General features: G+C 42.4%; 1 protein-coding gene across 4 annotated transcripts in view; it reads right to left on the bottom strand.

Moving 5' to 3' along the window:
• TRIM9 (tripartite motif containing 9) overlaps positions 1–20,714 on the bottom strand; it is a 67,441-nt gene extending 46,727 nt beyond the window's left edge. For 2 of the 4 annotated variants that reach the window (XM_072427578.1, XM_072427579.1), the window contains exon 1: positions 19,832–20,714. In XM_072427578.1, coding sequence (XP_072283679.1) covers positions 19,832–20,668 — 837 coding nt within the window. In that variant the 5' untranslated portion in view covers positions 20,669–20,714. The remainder of the gene's footprint in view (positions 1–19,831) is intronic. The other 2 variants (XM_072427580.1, XM_072427581.1) reach the window with 1 other exon arrangement.
• Between the last annotated feature and the right edge of the window lie 266 nt (positions 20,715–20,980).

Below are 20,980 nucleotides of genomic sequence, written 5' to 3'. Positions count from 1 at the left end.
CATATGATCATCACCCAGCAGACGTATCACCAGGGATCACAAGTTTAGAATTGCGGATCCAGGAATCACAGCTGCCAAAAAAAATCCCAAAGTGAGCAATTAGACGTTACACTTTGATCTGTAAAGATTTTGGCCGTTGTCTTAATTAGACTTTTATCAAACTTGTTACCCAACGGAAGACCTGAGGGGAAAGGGAGAAGTTTTAATTAACAGGTTTTCTTCAATAAAATGAATGTAAGGGGACTATGGAGATGAGTTCAGAGCATTGTACTGGGAGGCTGAAACAACAGGAGGCTCGTGAATAAGAGATGATGTTCCTTAATTAAGGAGGGATCGATGAAATATGTCAGTTTTGGGTAAAGATAAAAAAAAACAAGAACACAAAATGATGTTATTTGGTGAGAATAGGATCGGTTCCGTGCTATAGTAATCAATTGGATATTTATGGATTTGGGTCGCCCTCGGGAAAAGGACTATTCTATAGCAGCCTTTTCACATGTGGGAACCCCTGAAATAAACTTTTAGGTCTTCAGGGTCTCCATGTACACAGATCAGAATATATTAACATGGTGGCCAGTGGAAAGAATCCACTGCCAATGGGAAGAATGTCACTCTTTCAGATAGCCGAAGAGATCATTGGTGTCACCTAAACTGACCAGAGAGGCACACATTTCTCCATGCCCCTAGCAATTTCTGGAGGAACCCTAGTTAATAAACTATCATAAGAAACTGATAAAACTATAGGATTTGGACCTGTAGCAAGAAACAAATTCCAACCCGGACAATGTCCAGCTCCTGTGAACATGGTAAAACAGGTTCAAGAAAATGGAAAGCCAAATTTTATTCTGGATAGAGTAGGGCAAAAGTAAGACCCAAATTACCACACTAGGGAGATTTCCCTTCATTTACTCCCCTAGAAACATAGCAGGAAGTAGGGGGAGATCTTTCTAAACAGAGAGAGTATCTTCTCGTTGATAGTTTACACCAGACCAACTATGGTGCTATCAAATAGCTGAACCAATGGGGATTACCCATAATAACCATGTCAGTAAGATCAGACTGGGTCAGGCTTTCATTAAGAATATGGTGGCCAAATGTATTTCTTCTGTTTACCTCCTTCAGCATTCAACCCAGAATTTTATTTAGGCCAGGTGGGAAAAAATTGTAAGCGGATGGCAGCCCCTGTATTGTGACCCAACTTTTCAGTAACCACCCAATAACAGCCTGGTGGTGCGCCCAGGTAAAAGGGACCGGGGAAAACACCGTCCTTCCCTTTCCCTTTACAACTGTTGTACTCTGCAATTTGTCCTGGTAATAAAAACAGTGCAAAGAATGACGATAAAATGTTGTATTGGCAATCAATGTCTCACAATCACATTATAGAGCACAGGTCAAGTGGTAGGGGTAGGTGTAGTATTTGTATCCAGAACAGACATTCCACATGGCAATAGATATTGGGTTTGATCTGGCAGCTGTAAGGAGAGCTATTGTCTGTCCCTGGCCCTACCATATGGGGCTTTTAGAACTCAATGGAATTTTGATTTGATTTTCTTAGTAAGAATAGTATTCACATGGAACACACAGTCTCATATCTCTATGTGGTGGAATGTCCTCCATGTTGAGTTAGCCGTGAATGGAATTTTAAAGAAGTTGGGGTAAATTCAGGGTCTTGAGAAAGGCAGGATATCAGGGGGTACCTGGATAAGGGTGTGGAGGAACATCAGGTTTGTCTTTGGTAGACTGTCAATATCCGAGTGCTTTTCTGTTACCCTTTTCACTCCCAGACATTTAGGACCAGGAGAAAAAAAGTATAATTGGTAATGGAAGCCTAGTTGACCTTTGTTAGGTATCTGGGGTTCAGTATGAGGCTGGTTAGTAGAAAGATTTAGGTTTAGTGGAAAATAGAATGCCTTTATATTTGGTTATTATCTTTCCAATATATTATTCCTTAGCGCATATATTAATTTCCCCGGAGGATCTTGTAATAATGATGGGAGAGTCGGACCACTGTGTAAAGTCTTCTCCAGCTCATCCCAAAGATTCTCAACATGTTTAAGGTCTTAACTCTATTGTGGCCAATCACTGTGTGACAATGATGTCCCATGCTCCTTGAACCACTCTTTCCCAATCTCAGCTTGATGGATCCTGGCATTGTCATTCTGAAGAATATGCTATGCCATCAAGGAAGAAGAAATCCATTAATGGAAGAACCTGGTCATTCCATATTATGAGTAAGTCAGCTGACAACATTCATAAACTTACTGTACCTTAACCTGGTAACCTTAACCAACTGGAGCAACCTCAGATTATATTGCTCCTCCCACAGAAACCCCAGATCATAACTCTGCCCCCAAAGGCACCCGAGATAATATAATTGCCCCCACAGGCACCGCAGATCATAACACTGCCCCCAACAGCCTCCCCAGAATATAACGCTCCCCTTGCAGGCACCCAATATCATAATACTGCCCCCACAGGCACCACAGATCATAAAACTTGGACCAAAGGCTTGGGGATATTTTTGGGGTCCAGGCAGTGTATATTCACTACAACATGATGTAATTATCAACTGAAGCAGCCTAATGCAGATGGCAAATCTGGCAAATCCAATTTTTAGCATGGTAATGTATGTATGTAATTATTTATTTATTTTTACTATATAAATATTATTACATATTACATATACATGGTTTGGAAAACATGGCTTGTCTTTAATATTGTTTGCAAGATCTACAGTATTTTTAAGGAAATATTTATATTTAAAGAAATGAAAAGCAGTTTTAAAAGTTGAATGAAAACCGAATGGGTGGCAAACTTTATATTTGACATCTGACTGCTAAATTGGACTGACTGGTTCCTAAATGCTGCCAGTAGCTGCTGCCCATAGAGCACTTGGTAACTGCAGCTGCTGAGTGTTTTCTGAAGCCAAATCCCATTTATTTAGTGCAGATTTAACCTGCCAAGATGTGCTCATCCCATCCATTTCTCCATGGATGACCTCCTGCTATTTACACTGCACCTCCCATAAACCTTTCCCATGGGAAATCTGTGTATGCTCCAAGATTTGATTTGTGCACAGTAATTATATAACCTTTTAAGCGCTTCACACGCCAAAGCAAACATCTGCAAATGTGTCTCCTAGCGAATGAGCAGGGTGAAGGACAATGAAATGCCTTCCGCCACAACCTTCACTATTCATGTGCCTTTGCTAATCCTTTCTACTGTTGACATGATTTGCTTTTTTATTTTGTGTTAAAAAGTTGGAATAAATCATGAAAAACCTTGCTAGCTCTGTTTTACCCTTAAGGATGCTATAGGCTGCACTGTACATGATTCTAAAGTAACCGTGAGGTCAGAGTCCTTCGGGCTTCTATTTGGCTTTATATATCTAATACACATAGTAAAACAGCTAAATCTGAAATATAGGCAAAAGAACTAACCATAAGAATGGAAAAAACATAAATAAATATACCAAAAATAGCAATGCAAAAAGGAAACATTTAAGGAAAGACACACAGCCCCTGATTAGCCTGCAAATGAATTTAAAGCACGGTAAAATGACATCTGGTATAATTAAAATATCACTTCAGCATGCTTTAAAAACACTTTAGGAACTCTTGCAGTCTGATGACTTTTAGGGATTTAGGGGTATATAAAAATGTGCTAGCATGAATATTTTTGTGTGTTCACATCAACTAACCAGAACAAAATGTTGGATATGCTTTAACACTGGCAATATTCTTCTGCACAGTTGTCTTTCTGCAGCAGAGAAGCTTGTTTTATTAGTTTTCCCTTTTTATGACTTTATTTGATGTTCTTGAGTGCTGCTGATACATTAAACTGTCTCCTTATACCCAGGTTTTGTAGGTGTAATATATTCTACTGTAAAGCGCATGCAAGGCCAGTCACTATAAAATCATACAAACTATATTGTTAATGTGTGTTGTAATAACAAAACGTATTCAAAAAGAATGGGCTGCCAATGCAATGTGCTAAAAAAAAGTACAATGTAATGCAATGCAATACTAACCTGCAAAACCTTAGTGTGCTGGGTGCCATTCATAGCTAATGACACCACAATTCTGCAACATTGCATGCATAACTTTTGTTACACTGAATCAAAGACCTAAATGGGCCCATAAAGTAATTTTAAAGATATTTTTGGATACGCAGCTTTAAAAAATAAATATCAGATGATTCTGTTGTTAGGGTCATTGTTCATGCACTTACTGTTTAAGTCAATGCTTTGTACTTGTCCCCCTGTTGTGCTTTTGCCTTACCATACCATATGGGCTTCCAATGGAATCCAAAAGCACATTAAGTAGACATGGCCTGCTGTTGTAACGCTTTGGAGTCCCACCCATGAGAAATGCTATACGCCTATTATAGGAGTGCATGTAGGCAGGGGATTGATGCAAAAATGCTGAACAATATCAGCAACACTGAGATTCAGCAAAGGAATACAGGGTGGCAATTGCTTATAAAACACGGCCATTATCAATGCCAATCAGTTAGGGTCTACATCTAAATCAAATAAAGACCAAGAATCAAATCATTTGTAATCTAATGCTAGGCATACACTAAATGTGTTTCCTTATTTTCGAATAAACAACCAAGCAAATTGTTAATTTGTACATGATAAGTTGATAATTGAATGGTATTACCATGCCTCGGCACGACTAACAATCAAAAAACATTTTTTAAACAATCTGCCCAAAAATGCTAATTTTTTTTACTGACTTTTAATTAAATTAAGTTTTTAAAGAATCAATTGAAAATATTGCATAGCCTATCGCTTGCACAGGGATGCCTAAAGATTTCAGGGGGTGGTCATCTAGTAGATTGTAAGCTCTTCGGGGCAGGGTCCTCTCCTCCTATATCACTGTCTGTATTAGTCTGTCATTTGCAACCCCTATTTAATGTACAGCGCTGCTTAATATGTTGGCGCTATATAAATCCTGTTTATTAATAATAATAATCCATACTGGTAGAATCCAATAGCCCGTAGAGGTAAAAATCTAGGAACAGCAAATTTGGGTGTGCCAGAAGCCAGCGGTGAGGATGTTGGTGTAACCAGATGCTGTTAGAGCCACGTATCTTAGAGAGAACAATACAAAATCAGGCTGCACCATCACCCTTTGGCGGCTGAGCACATTGAGAATAAATGGACCATTTGGTCAGGTGACCATTCCTTTATTTATTACTTTTCATTACAACATATCTGCGTTTTATGAACAGCTCAAACACTCTCAACGTAACTTACATAAATTGTGTGCTGGTAAGCTCTGCCCATGAGAGCAATGTGTGATAATTCTGAGCCTTGATCTCCAGCACAAAGAACACATAAGAGCACCGCTGAGCTGCATTGCAATGTACACAGCGTGAACCCAACATGAATGGCTGATGGTGGGCCACCACAGCGTAGGCTGAAGTAGGAGGCAGAGGACGAGGAGATGAGATTATACTCATTAGCCTACAGCTGACGTCTGGGAACAATATGACGGGGGTGAAAGAGTGGGAACAAAACAGTGGGGGGATGGAGGTAAGAATGGGGAAGAATGGATGTATAAGACTCTGCTCTAAGTATATGTAACCAGGGGACAGGAATGTCAGGGACGATACCCTATCACCATCTGTTACATCCTTCCGTGTTATAGACTGCTGAAGTTACTCAGGACAATAAAGAGCTCTGTAAAGAGTCAGTTTGGAGTTCTAGTTTTATCTGTCAATAAACTGACCAAGAAAGTGCCAGCTGGTGGGAAACACAAATTGGGAACAATCAGGAAGCCTGATGTGTACTTGTAGCAGCAACAAACATTCTTACATCATAGAAGGAATCATAACAAGTATCATTTCTCAAAATGTGTTTTGCACATTTCAGCTTTCAGAAAGCTAGCTGTCCTGGACAACCAATATTAACTTTACTGAATTCATTAAAGTAAATATATTGCCCTCCTATTCTTTAAGGTCAAGGGCAATACCATCTTCTGTTTAGAGCTGCAGTTTCAATGTAATCACATATGACATTAGCCATCTATAGGTTTGAAGGTTTGGTTGTGAGCTGACGTAAGCGCACTGGTAACTTAAACATTTATCAACTGGCATCACTTTAATGGAACAGTTGAATTGTGGGTTTGGTTCAACTTTGACAAATGCTATGTTCTTTTTTTCATAAATTACTTTTTCTACCATTTTTCATCCAATTTTGCCTATCAGTTTCCTCCATCTTGTTTTATTTACTTGAACTTGCTCCACTGCCAGCTGAATTTCATTACTCTGGGGTGGCTACTTGATACCTAGTGACCTAATGGCCATCTAGTGACAATGGTGGATGAATAATGAAGACTACAGGTGACTACTTAGTGACAATGGTATATCAATGATAGAGACTACAGGTGACTAACTAGTAACAATGGTGGACCGACAATGGAGACTAAAGGTGACTACCTGGTGACAATAATGGAACATCGATGGAGAATTCAAGTGATTACCCAGTGACAGTGGTGGACCAACAATGGAGACTACAGGTGACGACCTAGTGACAATGGTGGACCAATGATGGAGAATACAAGTGACTACCTAGTGGCAATGGTGGACCAACCAATTTGTAGTTGCATTGGTGCATTTGCAAAGGTGACAGCTCTGATTGTGCTACTATCAATAACAATTTAATTATTGGACAAGAGGGGCAATCTGAGTGTTGTCACTGCTGACACAGTTGCTCCCAAAAGTTAAAGTCCTGGCAAATCAATCTAAAAAGCAACTTTCTCTGAATACAAATTCTGCCATGGTATGTTCTGGCTATAGCAACAAAATTTTGGGTCAGGGTTGGATATTGGCTTCTGATCCACAGAGAGAGCACAGAATATACCTCATTGTAGGCCAAATACCAAAAAGATCATGAGCACCCCACCAAATGATGCTGTTCCATGCTTCCAGTAAAATATATTGTCTACATAACACAGCCTACAAAGCCATTTTAGACAACTGGGCACTTCTAACTTTGTGGTAACAGTTTGGGGAAGACACTTTTCTGTTCAAGAATGATTTTGCCCCCCAAAGTTAGCTCCAAAAATATAGAGTTTGATAACATTGGTTTGAAGGAACCTAATAGTATGCACAGAGTCCAAACCTCAACTCTAGAACTCTATTTGGGGATAAAATGGAAAACCAAATGCCATACACGTCTTCTTGTCTACCATCAGCCCCTGACCTCTCAAATGGGCAAATACATACTTCAAATGTTGTGGATATGCTTCAAAAATAATGAAGGCTGTCGTAGACAAAAAGGAGATTATTATTTGGGGAAACCCTTTTCCTTTTCAGCATAATTGTCTCCCCAAAATCAGCTCCTTAAAGTTTGGTTCGCAGGAATTTAATGACCTGCACAGAGCCCCAACCCTAATGAACACCTTTGGGATGAACTGAATTAATAAATTGGAAACCCAACTCTAATACATCTCTTTATTAATACATCGGGGCAACTCCATATTATTGCCCATGTGTGTCCAACAAGCTGGAGTGGAAGGCCAGTTGTCCACATGCATTTGGTAATATAGTAACACATAGTATTTGGTAATATAGTATTTGGTAATATAGTACACAATTTATTCTGTGCCAATATCATAGACCACCGTCTATTATTCCAACAACCACACCAGGATTATTTAAGAAGCTCTAAATAATAACTATAAATATCCGGTATGCAGGATGAACATTGTTCTGCATAAAAAACCTCCCCTTATCAGTGCTGAGTGATGAGCTCATCCATCTGAATTTACTCAGCACAATGCACCATTTGCTGACCCCGGAGATTGAAATGGCTTCATTTGTAAACATGATCTGGCATTCAACTGTCTGTCTGCATCTAAATCATTTCTGCCCCGATTACCTCACAAAGCCATAACAGCTTCGAGAAGGGTCTGATGAACCTCAATAGCTTGGACCCTGATGTACATTTTGCTGCATTAATGGCCTTTTTCCCTGCCGGCCCCTCTCCTGCGATGGTACACTGACCTGATTACCGGTATTGCAAGGTCAGCAGAGACAATGAGTTGTATTTAAAGGGTTAACTGGAATTTATCATTTTAAGTTCACGGTAAATCATCTTAAAGCTGATATACAAGAGAAGGAACTAATCCAACTAGGTATTTACTAATGAATAATTGATTGTGTTTGGGATTTAATGCAACCGGTGCACTTAAATGTAAATTTGTATCACTCAATTCTGCAGAACTTGATGTCATTCAGCTGTATGTGCTGTATGTAAATGTACTAATTGGGATCATGTTGAGGAAGAGATAGCATTCGGTTGCTTCTCCATTTACTGCCCAGTCACAGGCTGGGGGAGGTACAAGACCTACAAGTCATACTTAACTGCATCAGAAAAAATGAGGTCTGCTCCTTTGCAATATTTTGAGAAACGTTATAATGACTCAAAAAAATCCTCAATAACCACTCTTAATATCTAAAATGGGCAAATGCAATAACGTCACAGATCAACTAATCTGAACCAAAAAAAGTACAAAATTGGCCCCAATTAAACAATTATATTTGAGCTCTATGCTGTGGGCACAAAAGGAGTAGGATGGGGCTGATAGTTTGTATGTTTGCCTATTAGCACATGCATTGCTGTAAAATGTACCTCTTAATTTAGCATGGATGGAATTTGACCTGTGCAGAGAGACCATTGCTTCCATACAGAGAACAACAGTCCTTCACTTCAGCATATTAGGGAACATGCTTTACTAATCAGGCTGTAGCTGCTTATTGCATTGTATTTAGCTGATATAAACTGAAAGTTTTAGGAATTGAAACCATTTTATTAGTAACATCAGACCAAATCTTGTATTTTCCAGACATGTCTGTGTTTGTGTATCATGCCCTTAACCAGCAGGCTGTCACGTACACCCAGCTGCAGTGCATCACATGTGCCTGCTTGTCTCCTCTGGTGGCAGAACGGTGGCACTCGCTCAGATAACCTGGTCTGACCTGCAAGCTTATCAAATGCAGTGACACAGTTCTAGGAAGGAGAAAAATACTGCAACTGTTTCAGTTATCTGGTTATTGTTTTATTGTAAGACATTGCTTCTTCCTTTCTGACCACTGATCCTGGGTTGTAAAGCTGGCAGTGGTACCACCTGTATGGGGGGCATACAAATACTCTTTCTCTGGCTTCTTCCAGTAATCCAATACCATATTGGTGGACTCTGAAACTTTGCTCATTTTCAAGACTGATTGCCCTTATTCCTTGTGAAAGTTCTAAATCAGAGCTGTCACATTGGACAGGTAGCTGGCACACGATTTTGCTTTCTTTCTGCTGTATGAATGGAGCAACAAGGAAGACAAAGAATGGGCAATGCACAGATTCACTTTCAAGAGACACAATCACTGTGACCTGCACCTTTTTGCAAATGGCCTTCCCCAAACCCCCTCTGCTCACTTTAACAGCACTTGCTACTCCTTTTACTACAACCCCTTGCAATACTCAGAACGTCCAGGTAAGAAATGCATGGAAGCCAAGAAATGGGGCAGGCTCTATCAGACTTGCGGCAGCTTCAAATGTAAGAAACTCACAGAGTGCAGAGAAATCAAAGTAAGGAATTTTTAGTCCAGTAGAGAAGCCTGTGAAACTGGCAAGATTAGAAAATACATAATTGGTCACCCTTAGGCTTTACATTCACCTGGTGAAATGCTTGCAAATGGCAGTTCTTAAGGGCAGTAAATCTGGTGATAGTTAGGGTTGGTGCCACCCCCACTAACAACCACATGTGGACACCTCTCTCTTTTTACCCTAGCAATGGTCAGTCATAGGCACTAGTTCTATGGTTCACTACGTCCTTCAGAGAGAACTTTTAATGTATCTGTAGCTGACCACACTTGGATGAGTTTACCCATCACTAGTAATTAATAATTATATTTGTGGGGGCAAAAATCTAAAACCTTCGGGTAAATAAGAATGACCCTTTACGTCTTTTCCATTGAGCACAGAAAATCATCTCACTTCTACAAAGAAACCAAATAATAAAAACTGAAATGTAGCTTCATTAAAAACAATTAGGACACCCGCATTCAGGATATCCGAATGATGGAATACCTTACTGCCCTGCTCAGGAACACTGTCACTAAATTCGAACAGGTCTGGGAGCCATGGGATGACTATTATGCTCACTTACAGATGTGATGGTCTTATTTTGCTTCAGTCCTTTTGTTATATAGCAAATCACCTCAGAATCCCCTTTTCCCTTTTCCTCCCTCCCAATTTTTGATGTTATGTCTTGTATACAGGAATTTACTGGTTTGTCATGTTTATTACTGGAAACCACATTGCATTATTTGCACTCCACTATTACTATTTTTTCTTGTAGCTTTTATGTATGTATATGTGTATATGTAAATATACTTGTTCCTACTTTATGCCTTATGGTTTTGGTAATATGTTGCAAATGCTCCTGTATGCTGTGTTCTTGTCCATGTTCTTTTTGTTTTGTTCCTTTTGTTGTATTTGTAAAAATTTTTTTCAATAAAAACTCAGTTTCATAAAAAAAAAAAAAAAACAATTAGGAAAAATAATAAAATTATACAAATATGCCCTAATAAATTAAAGCAACATAAAACGCAAAGGCTACAAATCCTCATATATAAATATTTCCTTTTCTGAATAGAAAAAAATAAATGCAATGACTAGACTACAAAAATCTGACCATCGATCTGAACCAATACTGAACGCAGAGGGAGGGCGTTTTTTCAATTATCACCTAGGAATGAATTTTCTTGGCGCCCCAGGGGGAGGGTGGATGGGATGACTGAGTGTTTTTTTTATGTGCCTGTGCAATATTTTTCTATGCAGATCATCACTCATACGGTTATCCGGTTATTTGGAAAATGAGAGCGTGAGTATCAGGCGCAATTCAGAGAATTGCAGAAAAGGAGTAATCGGCTGATTCATGTGCCTCGGATTTGCGCTGTGCGAGTATTTCAAAGCAGGCTCAATTACTTGGTAGCAGTGCTGTTTTCAATGCGGAGAATCTCAGCGCAATTGATGTAGTGAGAGGGAGATGGAGATGACTGATTATATAACAGCTTTGCCCGGTGTAAGATCTGTCTATCCCCTGGATGATGGCGTGTGGAGGAGGGCCATGTATGTGTCAAGCTCTGAACCGCGGGGACAATGATATTCTGTTGTCGCTGCCAGTAGGAATATGCCAAATGACTCGGCTCACCCATGCAAATCCAAATGCATCAACAGTGCAGAAGCTATGCTTAAAGTGCAAGTCTACTTTTGTTTTGTGCCTTTACGCTTTTAATTACGCTTTTAAGCTCCTAGGTTCTTATACAAACCCCCCTGATTCTAATATTCAGAATCTGAATCTATAGTCCTTAATTGTCAGTAATAAACTAACAGCAGCTAAAGTAGAATCCCACTGGTCACAGTGCTAGCCATCAAAGCAACACATTATCCATCCTTATCCCCCGTATCATTTCCAGTTATCATAAGACTTCTATGGTAGCTTCAGCCTTGTATTCTCCTGTTGTGGAATTGTTTCTGCAAACCGATACCTGTAGATGATTTGGCTGGCCCCTGCTGTCCATTCTGGCCATTTCAACAGTCCTCTATAGATATGTGCATTGCTATGCATTTATCTCTGGCCATTCCGCCAATCTACCCTTCTGCAGTTGACACTCGCCAATTGGCTGGCCCGACCTCCACGACCAACATTAATCATTGTTGCAGACTTTCATGCTGCAGACAGTCATTCTACAACCTGTGATGGCCACCAGTCAGTATGCTGGGTTGGACTCCAGGCTCAACAAAGTTGTTCCACCAGCTTGGCCCCAACAGTCCACTTTGGCCCTTCCTGCCATACATAGTGACTGTTGTAACCATACCCAGTTGGGTAAACATGCTTTGTCACAACCCCTATAACTGTCACATTTGGGGGACACTTAGGCTTTACCCAAAGTGAAAAACACAATTGTATCAACTATCATGATTAACACATAATAAAATAATGTTACAGAAGGAACAGCTGTATTTAAGCTATTGACAGACTGGATCATGCAAAATATATGCAGCATACAGAATATCCAACCACCATGGTCTATAGCTATCATAAACATCTGACAATCCATTATGTTCTTCTAAATACTCCCCTTGGGAAAAGAGAATCAATGCAGGTAAGTGACTCCTCAAACCATTCACTAACCCGCCTTTTAATACATATCTATTTCCTCTCTGCAAAATGAATTATTCATACAGAGACCTCCTGACACCTAACTTCAATCCCACAGTTCTCAACAATACTTGGCAACTTCCTACAGCTAAGAGGATTCTGTATACTGTGTGTACAGCCATAAACGCCCCTGTACGTTTGTCATTGTGAAGCCTCAATGATAACGAGTTCAGGGCACTGCAATGTTAGATGAATTAAATTAAGAATAACACATCAAGGTGAACCAGTATTGAAATCTGTAGACTGACTGCCATTGTAATATTTTGCTGGACTGCTTGTGGTCTAGATGGCTCTGGCTTTACACCTTTGGAGCATGTGGACTAACTGGGAGTCAAAGCTCTCAAGCTATGTACATATACCAGGTTGACTGATGGCATTGGATTTGCATGCCAAACAGGCACCAGGATACTCCTATTGGAGGAGACTTACTTCTATAGAAATCATCACTTCTTTAGTAAGCTCTTATGTTGGCCAAACACAAAGGAGATGAGCTGCATGGTGGCTCAGTGGTTAGCATTCTTGCCTTTGCAGTGCTGGGTCCCAGGTTTAAATCAAGGCATTTGCAGGTTTTCCCTTTAAGTTAGTTTTCTCTGGGCACTCTGTTTTCTTCCCACATTCCAAAAACATGCAGTTAGGGTATTTGGCTTCACCCAAAATTGTCATTAGACCCTGTTAATGACATATGTCAGAGGTAGGGACTTTAGATTGTGAGCTCCTTTGAGGAAAAGTTAGTGACATGACTATGGAGTTTGTAAAGCATTGAATAATATGTCAGTGCTATCTAAATATTACTTATTAATTATAATGGAACCCAACTATACAATCTAAGTTTAAGTTGAAGAGTAAAAAAATTAAAAAATATTGCAATCATTTAGGAAAACTGATTGTGACCAACTGTAAATTCAAGCGTAGGTCTAAAGAAAAAATTCTCACTATATGGGCAAAAGTTTGAAGATAACTGGCATCACACCTACTGTATATGAGCTTGTTGGAGATCCCACTTAAAAATTGTGGATGGTAATATTTGCCCCCCTTTGTGGATAAACCAGCCTATGTTTTCCATGGGAAGCTTTGCACAAGAAGTTTGATGAGCCTGTGGGAATGTGTGCCCATCCATCAAAAGAACCTTAGTGAGGTCCAATACTGATGGAGAAGCTACTGATGGAGAAGCTTCTCACAATACTTAGTGAGAAGCTCGGCTTCTGATCAGCATTTCAAATTATCCCAAAAATGTTCAGTAAGGTTGAGGTCAAACCTTATTTCTTCTAAACATTGTTGGGATGAAATAGAACACCAACTGTGAGCCAGATCTTCTCCTTTGCTATCAGTTCCTCACTCTTTAAGCTTAGTGGGCACAAGTTTTAACAGATAAATTTCAAAATCTTGCAAAAAGTCTTCCGCAAAGAGTGGAGGATATCACTGTCCCATAGGGGGTAAGGGGAAGAGCACAACACTATTTTAAAACTTTCCATATAGCATATTGAGTTCCTCCACACCAAGAGCACCACTCCATATTAATACCTATGGTTTTAAATTCTGATTCCCAACAGCCTCAGGTGGTCAGGCTTCCACCAACTTTTGGCCACATAGTGCACATTAATAAAAGCCAATCAATTACAATTAGCCATCATCAAGACAGAGTGAATGCACAAGTATCATAGGTAGCTCCACACCAACACATGATATGATTAGGTAACATGCCATTGCTTTTTATTTCGTCCATTAATTCTGCTTGGCTTCTGCATGGCGCTCATACCCAAACGTGCAACTTAAACAGGAGCCACCAATACTGGCACTACAATGTCACATAATGGCAGATCTTTACACAAAGTCATAACACCAATTGCACAAAGGAAAGTATTGGTGGCACTACACTGGCACATGATAAGGTAGGATAGAAGGAGCATGATGTTGAAATGTATGTCAAGGCAAAATATTATGGCAGAGTCTGTAGGGGTTGAAGACTTGCAGATTTGGATATGACAGGCGGTCCAATACTAAAAAACATGTGTAGTTTACACGATCCCAGAGCAAATAAGTATAGGAAGTATTCTTGACTGGCACTAGACAAAGACAGCATCTTTGCAGGCACTGTAATAAAAAAATGTGAGGTATATAGCAGGTGTAATCCACTTTCCTATAATAGGATGGTACTCGTCTAAAAGCTGGCACCTAATAACATCTCACAGGATCTGTAGTATTATTATAACCAGCTTCAGCTCTCATAATGACCCAAAAACCAAGAAACAGATTTTTCACATAGACACACTTTCTGCATTAGTGTGGCACAGGTCTGATAACTGGCACCACAACGGCAACTAATAATATGTCACAGCAGCTGCAGTCCTAAATTAACTTTCTTACCCACCTTGTGCAGTTTGTACAGTGCCATCAAAAACAAAAATCAGATAATTCACAGAGCACATGTTTAAAAGTTGGCACCATGCTGGCACCCAACAACATCTTACAGCAGCTGCAGTCCTAATTAAGGCCTTTTACCTGAATCCCCCACAATATCCTTAAAACCAAAAAAACACATAATTCACATTGGCATCCTTACCTGCTATGCCTGTCTATGAGCTGGCACCGCACTGGCACCTGATAACATCTAACAACAAATGCAAACCTAACCCAACTCACACCCATTGTGTCCAGATTCACCACTGACCATAAAACTAGGACATAGTTTATTCACAGTGGTACCTTTTATGAAATAGGTTGGCACCTGTCTATAAACAGGTATCTGATAGTATATCACTATTATGTACCCCCTCACCCACCTTGTGCATCTCCAATCACAGTGAAACCCAAAAATCAGAATATTCACTTTCATTTCTTGCCACTGAGGGGCACTTGTCTACAAGCTGGCACTATTCTGGCATATGATATCCCAGTCATGCAGTCCTCATTTAACCTCTTCGCCCACCTCATACAGTTCCTGCTCTGACCTTAAATCCAATTACATATTACTCACAGTGGTACACTTTCTTTCCAATAACGGGCATCTGTCTTTGTGCTTCACCTGATAACATCTCCCTAACAATGCAACCCCTCACCCACCTCTGAGAATGAGCCCAAACACAAAAAAACAACAACTCACAGTTATGCCCATTCTGCTAAAGGATGCCACCTGCATATACAGTGAAATGGCACCCTATAGCCCCAAGGCACCTCTCACCCACACCATGCAGTTCCAACCCTTAAAACAAGACAAACATAATTTTCACTTGTACCCTTTCTTGCCAATGAGGGGCACCTCTACATCTTAACACTGGGTTGGCACCTGATTACATCTGCCAACAGTTACTCGACTAATTTAAACTCCACTCACATTGTGCAGCTTCCAAAATCCCCCAAAGACTAATTATTTACAGTGGTACGATCTATGCACTAGGGTGTACCAGATAAAGATCACTCATAATGTACCCCTAACCACCTTCCTACAATGACCCTGAAAACAAGAAACAAATGATTCACAGTGTTATCCATTGCTGCCATTAAGGGGCACATGTCAAAAAACTGGCACCATGCTGGCACTGACAATGACACATCTAAGACACTGATTACTAATGGTGGTTTCAAATGTACAAAAGGGTAGCAACTGATCACCTCCAATGCACCCCATCCACCTTCTACAACACCTGCAACTAAGGCAATTAGTCTCAGTAGTAGCCAATCTGCAATAGGGGACACCTCATGTACCCCTCACCCACCTTCTACAGCTCACACAATGACTCTGAAACCAAAAAACAGATTATTTACATTGGTACCCAGTCTGCATTGGGGTGGAAACCTGATCACATCTCGCCCACAATGCTTCATCTACCAATACAGCTTCCATATTGACCCCAAAGCTATGACACAGATTATTGGTACTGGTTTCCAATCTGCAATTGGGTGGGACCGTATGACCATCAATGTCCCACCTTGTATAGCTTGCACATAGACCCTAAATCCAAGACATAGTATGGTACCTAGTAAGTGGGCACCTGATCACCCCCAATGCACTCCACATCCACAATTTGCTGCTGCCACATCCTGAATCTCACACACAGGTTAGTCACAATGATTCCCAATGTTCAACAGGTGCCACCTGACCTTTATCAATGCACCCCTTACTCACTTAATATAGCTCCCACAATAACCCTGATTCTATGATACAGATACGTCATAGAGGTAGCCAATCTGCAATTGGCTGGCATCTGATCCCCCACTTTGTTCAGCACCCTTATCAATCCCAAATCTAAGATACAATTTAGTAAAACTGTTACCCAATTTGCAATAGGTGGGCAGCTAATCACCCTCAATACACCGTTCACCCATCTTGCACAACTCCTAAACTGAATCTGGATCCAAAACGCAGATTAGTCATAGTGAAAACCAATATGCCATAGGTGGGCACTTGATCACCCACCTTGTACAACACCTGCATTGATTCTGAATCTGACACACAATTTAATCATAGTGACACCCAATCTGCCATAGGTGGGCACCTGATAACCCATTGTGTACAGCTCCCACATTGATCCCGAATCTAAGACACAGAATAGACATAGTGGTACCCAATCTGCCATAGGTGGGCACCTGATAACCCACCATGTACAGCTTCCACATTGATCCTGAATCTAGCAGAGTGGTACCTAAACTGCAATAGGGTGCCACCAGATCTTCCGCCACTCTACCCCATCACCCACTTTATATATCTTCCACATTACCCCAGTTCTAAGACACAAAATAGTCATTGTAGCACCCAATCTGCAATATGTGGGCATCTGATAGACCCAATGCATGCCTTCACCCACCTTGTACAGCACCCTATTGACCCTGAATCTAACACACAGATTAGTCCTAGTGGAACTCAATCTTCCATAGGTGCCAAAGGTTCAGCACCCTTATCAACCCCAAATCTAAGATACAATTTAGTCAAACTGTTACCCAATTTGCAATAGGTGGGCAGCTAATCAGCCTCAATACACCGTTCACCCAGCTTGCACAACTCCTAAACTGAATCTGGATTCAAACCGCAGATTAGTCATAGTGAAAACCAATCTGCCATAGGTCACTTGCCATAGGTCATCACCCACCTTGTACAACACCTGCACTGGATCTGAATCTGATACACAAACCAATCATAGTGGCACCCAACCTGCAATAGGTGGACACCTGATCGCCTTCAATTTACTCCCCACCCAGGGGTGCAGTTATAAAAAAATTAGGGGGTACGGTAACAGTGAAAGCTGTCAGTGGCGAGCCTGCAGGAAGAGGTTATACGGGGGTCCCGTAAAAAGTTAGGGCATGGCCTACCCACTGCACTTCACCCCTGCCCCCACCCATCTTGTGGAGCTCCCAAATTGACAATATGATTACATATCATACACAGATTAATCACAAGGGTACCCAATCTAGGTTGGGTTCACCCCTAATACCCCCCTCACCCACCTCGTACAGCTCCCATGTTGACCCTGAATCTAAGACACAGATTATACATTTACCCAATAATACCCAATCTAATTCCCAAGTGGGCACCTGATCACTCACCGTCTACAGCTCCAACCCACATTGATCCTGAATCCAGCAGACAGATTTGTCACAGTGGTACCTAAAATGCAATACCGTGCCACCTGATCGTCCCCCAATCTACCCCATCATCCACTTTATATATCACCCACAATAATCCTGATTCTAAGACATAGGCTGATCTTTGTAGCACCCAATCTGCAAATAGCTGGGCACCGGATTGCCCCAAGCATGCCTTCCCCCACCTTGTACAGCATTTTACCCTGAATCTAACACACAGATTAGTCTTAGTAGTACCCAATCTTCCATAGGTGGGCACCTGATCACTCATCTTGTACAAAACCTGCATTGATTCCGAATCTGATACACAAAAAAATAATAGTGGCACCCAATCTGCAATAGGTGGGCACCTTATCACCCCAAGCATGGCTTTTCCCACCTTTTACAGCATCCTATTGACCCTGAATCTAACACAAAGAATATTCACAGTGGTACCCAAATTAGGTTGGGTTCACCCCTAATACCCCCCTCACCCACGTTGTGCAGCTCCCACATTGATCCTGAATCTAGCAGACAGATTTGTCACAGTGGTACCTAAACTGCAATAGGGTGCCATCTGATCGTTACCCAATCTACCCCATCACCCACATTAGACCTGGTTCTAAGACACAAACTGATCATTGTAGCAACCAATTTTCCATACGTGGGCACCTGATCACCCATCTTGTACAACACCTGCATTGATTCTGAATCTGACACACAAACTAATCATAGAAGCACCCAATCTGCAATGGGTGGGCACCTTATTGCATTCAATTCACCCCCCACCCAGGGGTGTAGTCATAAAAAAAGAGGGGGCATGGTAACACTAAATGCTGTCAGTGGCGAGCACGCAGGAAGAGGTTATTTGGGGGTCCTGAAAATAGTGAGGGCCTGGCATGCCCACCCCACTACACCCCTGACCCTACCCACCTTGTGCAGCTCCCAAATTGACAATATGATTGAAAATAATACACAGATTAATCACAGTGGTACCAAATCTAGGTTGGGTTCATCCCTAATACCCCCCTCACCCAACTCGTACAGCTCCCACATTGATCCTGAATCTAGGACACAGATTGGACATCGTAATACCTATTCTGCCATAGGTTGGCACCTGATCACCCACCCACATTGATCCTGACTCTAGCAGACAGATTTGTCACAGTGGTACCTAAACTGCAATAGGGTGCCACCTGATCGTCCCCCAATCTACCCCATCACCCACTTTATATATCACCCACATTAGCCCTGATTCTAAGACACAAACTGATCATTGTAGCACCCAATCTTCCATAGGTGGGCACCTCATCGCCCCAAGCATGCCTTCCCCCACCTTGTACAGCACCCTATTTTAGTCTTAGTGGTGCCCAATCTTCCATAAGCGGGCACCTGATCTTGTACAACACCTGCATTGATTCCGAATTTGACACACAAACCAATCATAGTGGCAGCGGATCTGCAATAGGTGGGCACTTGATCGCCCCAAGCATGCCTTTCCCCACCTTATACACCATCCTATTGACCCTGAATCTAACAGAAATATTAATCACAGTGGTACCCATATTAGGTTGGGTTCACCCCTAATACCCCCCTTACCCAGATTTTTCACAGTGGTACCCAAACTGCAATAGGGTGCCACCTGATCGTCCTCCAATCCACCCCATCACCCACTTTACACTTGATTCTGAATTTGACACACAAACCAATCATAGTGGCACCCAATCTGCAATAGGTGGGCACCTGTTCGCCCCAAACATGCCTTTCCCCACCTTATACAGCATCCTATTGACCCTGAATCTAACACACAGATTAGTCTTAGTGATAACTATTCTGCCATAGGTGGGCACCTGATCACCCATCTTGTACAACACCTGCACTGATTCTGAATCTGACACACAAACTAATCATAGTGGCACCCAAGCTGCAATAGGTGGGCACCTCGTAGCCTTCAGTTTACTCCCCACCCGGCTCCCAAACTAACAATATGATTGCATTAATTATTGATAGTGTATGATACCCCCAATACCCCCCTCACCCACCTTGTGCAGCTTCCACATTGCCCCCAGCGCCTTGACCTCATGGCTGCCATGCTTGCCCTCCTCCAGGCACTGGTAGCACACTGGCATCTTGCATTGGACGCAGTACATGCTGTGGTTCTCCAGCTCATGGTCGGTGCAGGTGGAGATCTTGCGGGGACTCAGCCTCCGGCTCACCCTGCCCTGTGCCGGGGGTACCAGGCGGTGCTTGGCCAGGGGGCCCCGCGGAGGATGGCACCGCAGGCGGCACGGCTCGCAGTAGAAGACGTCGCACTGCTCGCACATGACGGTCGCCTCCTTGGGGCTCTTCTCGCACAGTTGGCACCGGAGGGCGGCCGCTTTGCTCTGTTGGTAGCGCTCGATAACGCCCTCCAGCACCCGGTTCTTGGCGAAGCCCCGAAGCCCCCTCTCGTCCAGCAGCAGGGAGCGGTGGCACTGCGGGCAGGTCAGGCACTGGTTGCGGGAGGCGGGGGGAGGCAGCAGGGCACCGGAGGAATGGTGGTGGGGTTGGTGCGGAGGGGGCATGGTCGGGGGGAACACCCGGACCCCGTTGGGGGATTTCTGGCAGGGGGTGGTGGGGGCGCTGGCGAAGCCCCCATAAGAGCCGTAGCCGCTGTCCGCCTCGCTATACAGACTCATCTTATCCAGGTCCAGGTAGTCGTAATCGGAGGAGGACAACCCGGAGGCACGGCGGCTCTGCGGGGACTCCGAGTCCGGGGTGTGCACCAGAATATTCCGGGCACAGGCCAGGCACAGGCTGTGGGAGCATGGCAGCAGAATGGGCTCTCGGTAAAAGGAACCGCACACCGGGCACTTCAGCTCTTCCTCCATCTCTTCCATAAGAGCCGACCGTGCTGCACCGAACCACTGCGGGCAGAAGCGGGAGGAGCCAGGAGACACACCCCGACGCCTATTGGTCGAACTTTAGCCTGCCTTAACGTTCATTGGTCAAAGCGCGGTGTAGTAGACTCGGGAGGGATGAAGGATGCGTTCCAGCCTCAGCACCACAGCAGCATTGTCACCGCTTACCGGGCCACTTACCGGGCCATTCCCACCCACACACTGTACATGTCATCTGTATAAATATAACACAGGATATACACTTCCCATAACACCATAACTCATATATGCGGTAAATAATGAGCGTTCTAC

This window comes from Pyxicephalus adspersus, chromosome 12 (genome assembly GCF_032062135.1).
Source record: "Pyxicephalus adspersus chromosome 12, UCB_Pads_2.0, whole genome shotgun sequence".
In the NCBI taxonomy this organism is placed as follows: Eukaryota; Metazoa; Chordata; class Amphibia; order Anura; family Pyxicephalidae; genus Pyxicephalus; species Pyxicephalus adspersus.
Note: the sequence above shows the minus strand (reverse complement) of the source record. Positions and strands in the feature narration are given on the sequence as shown.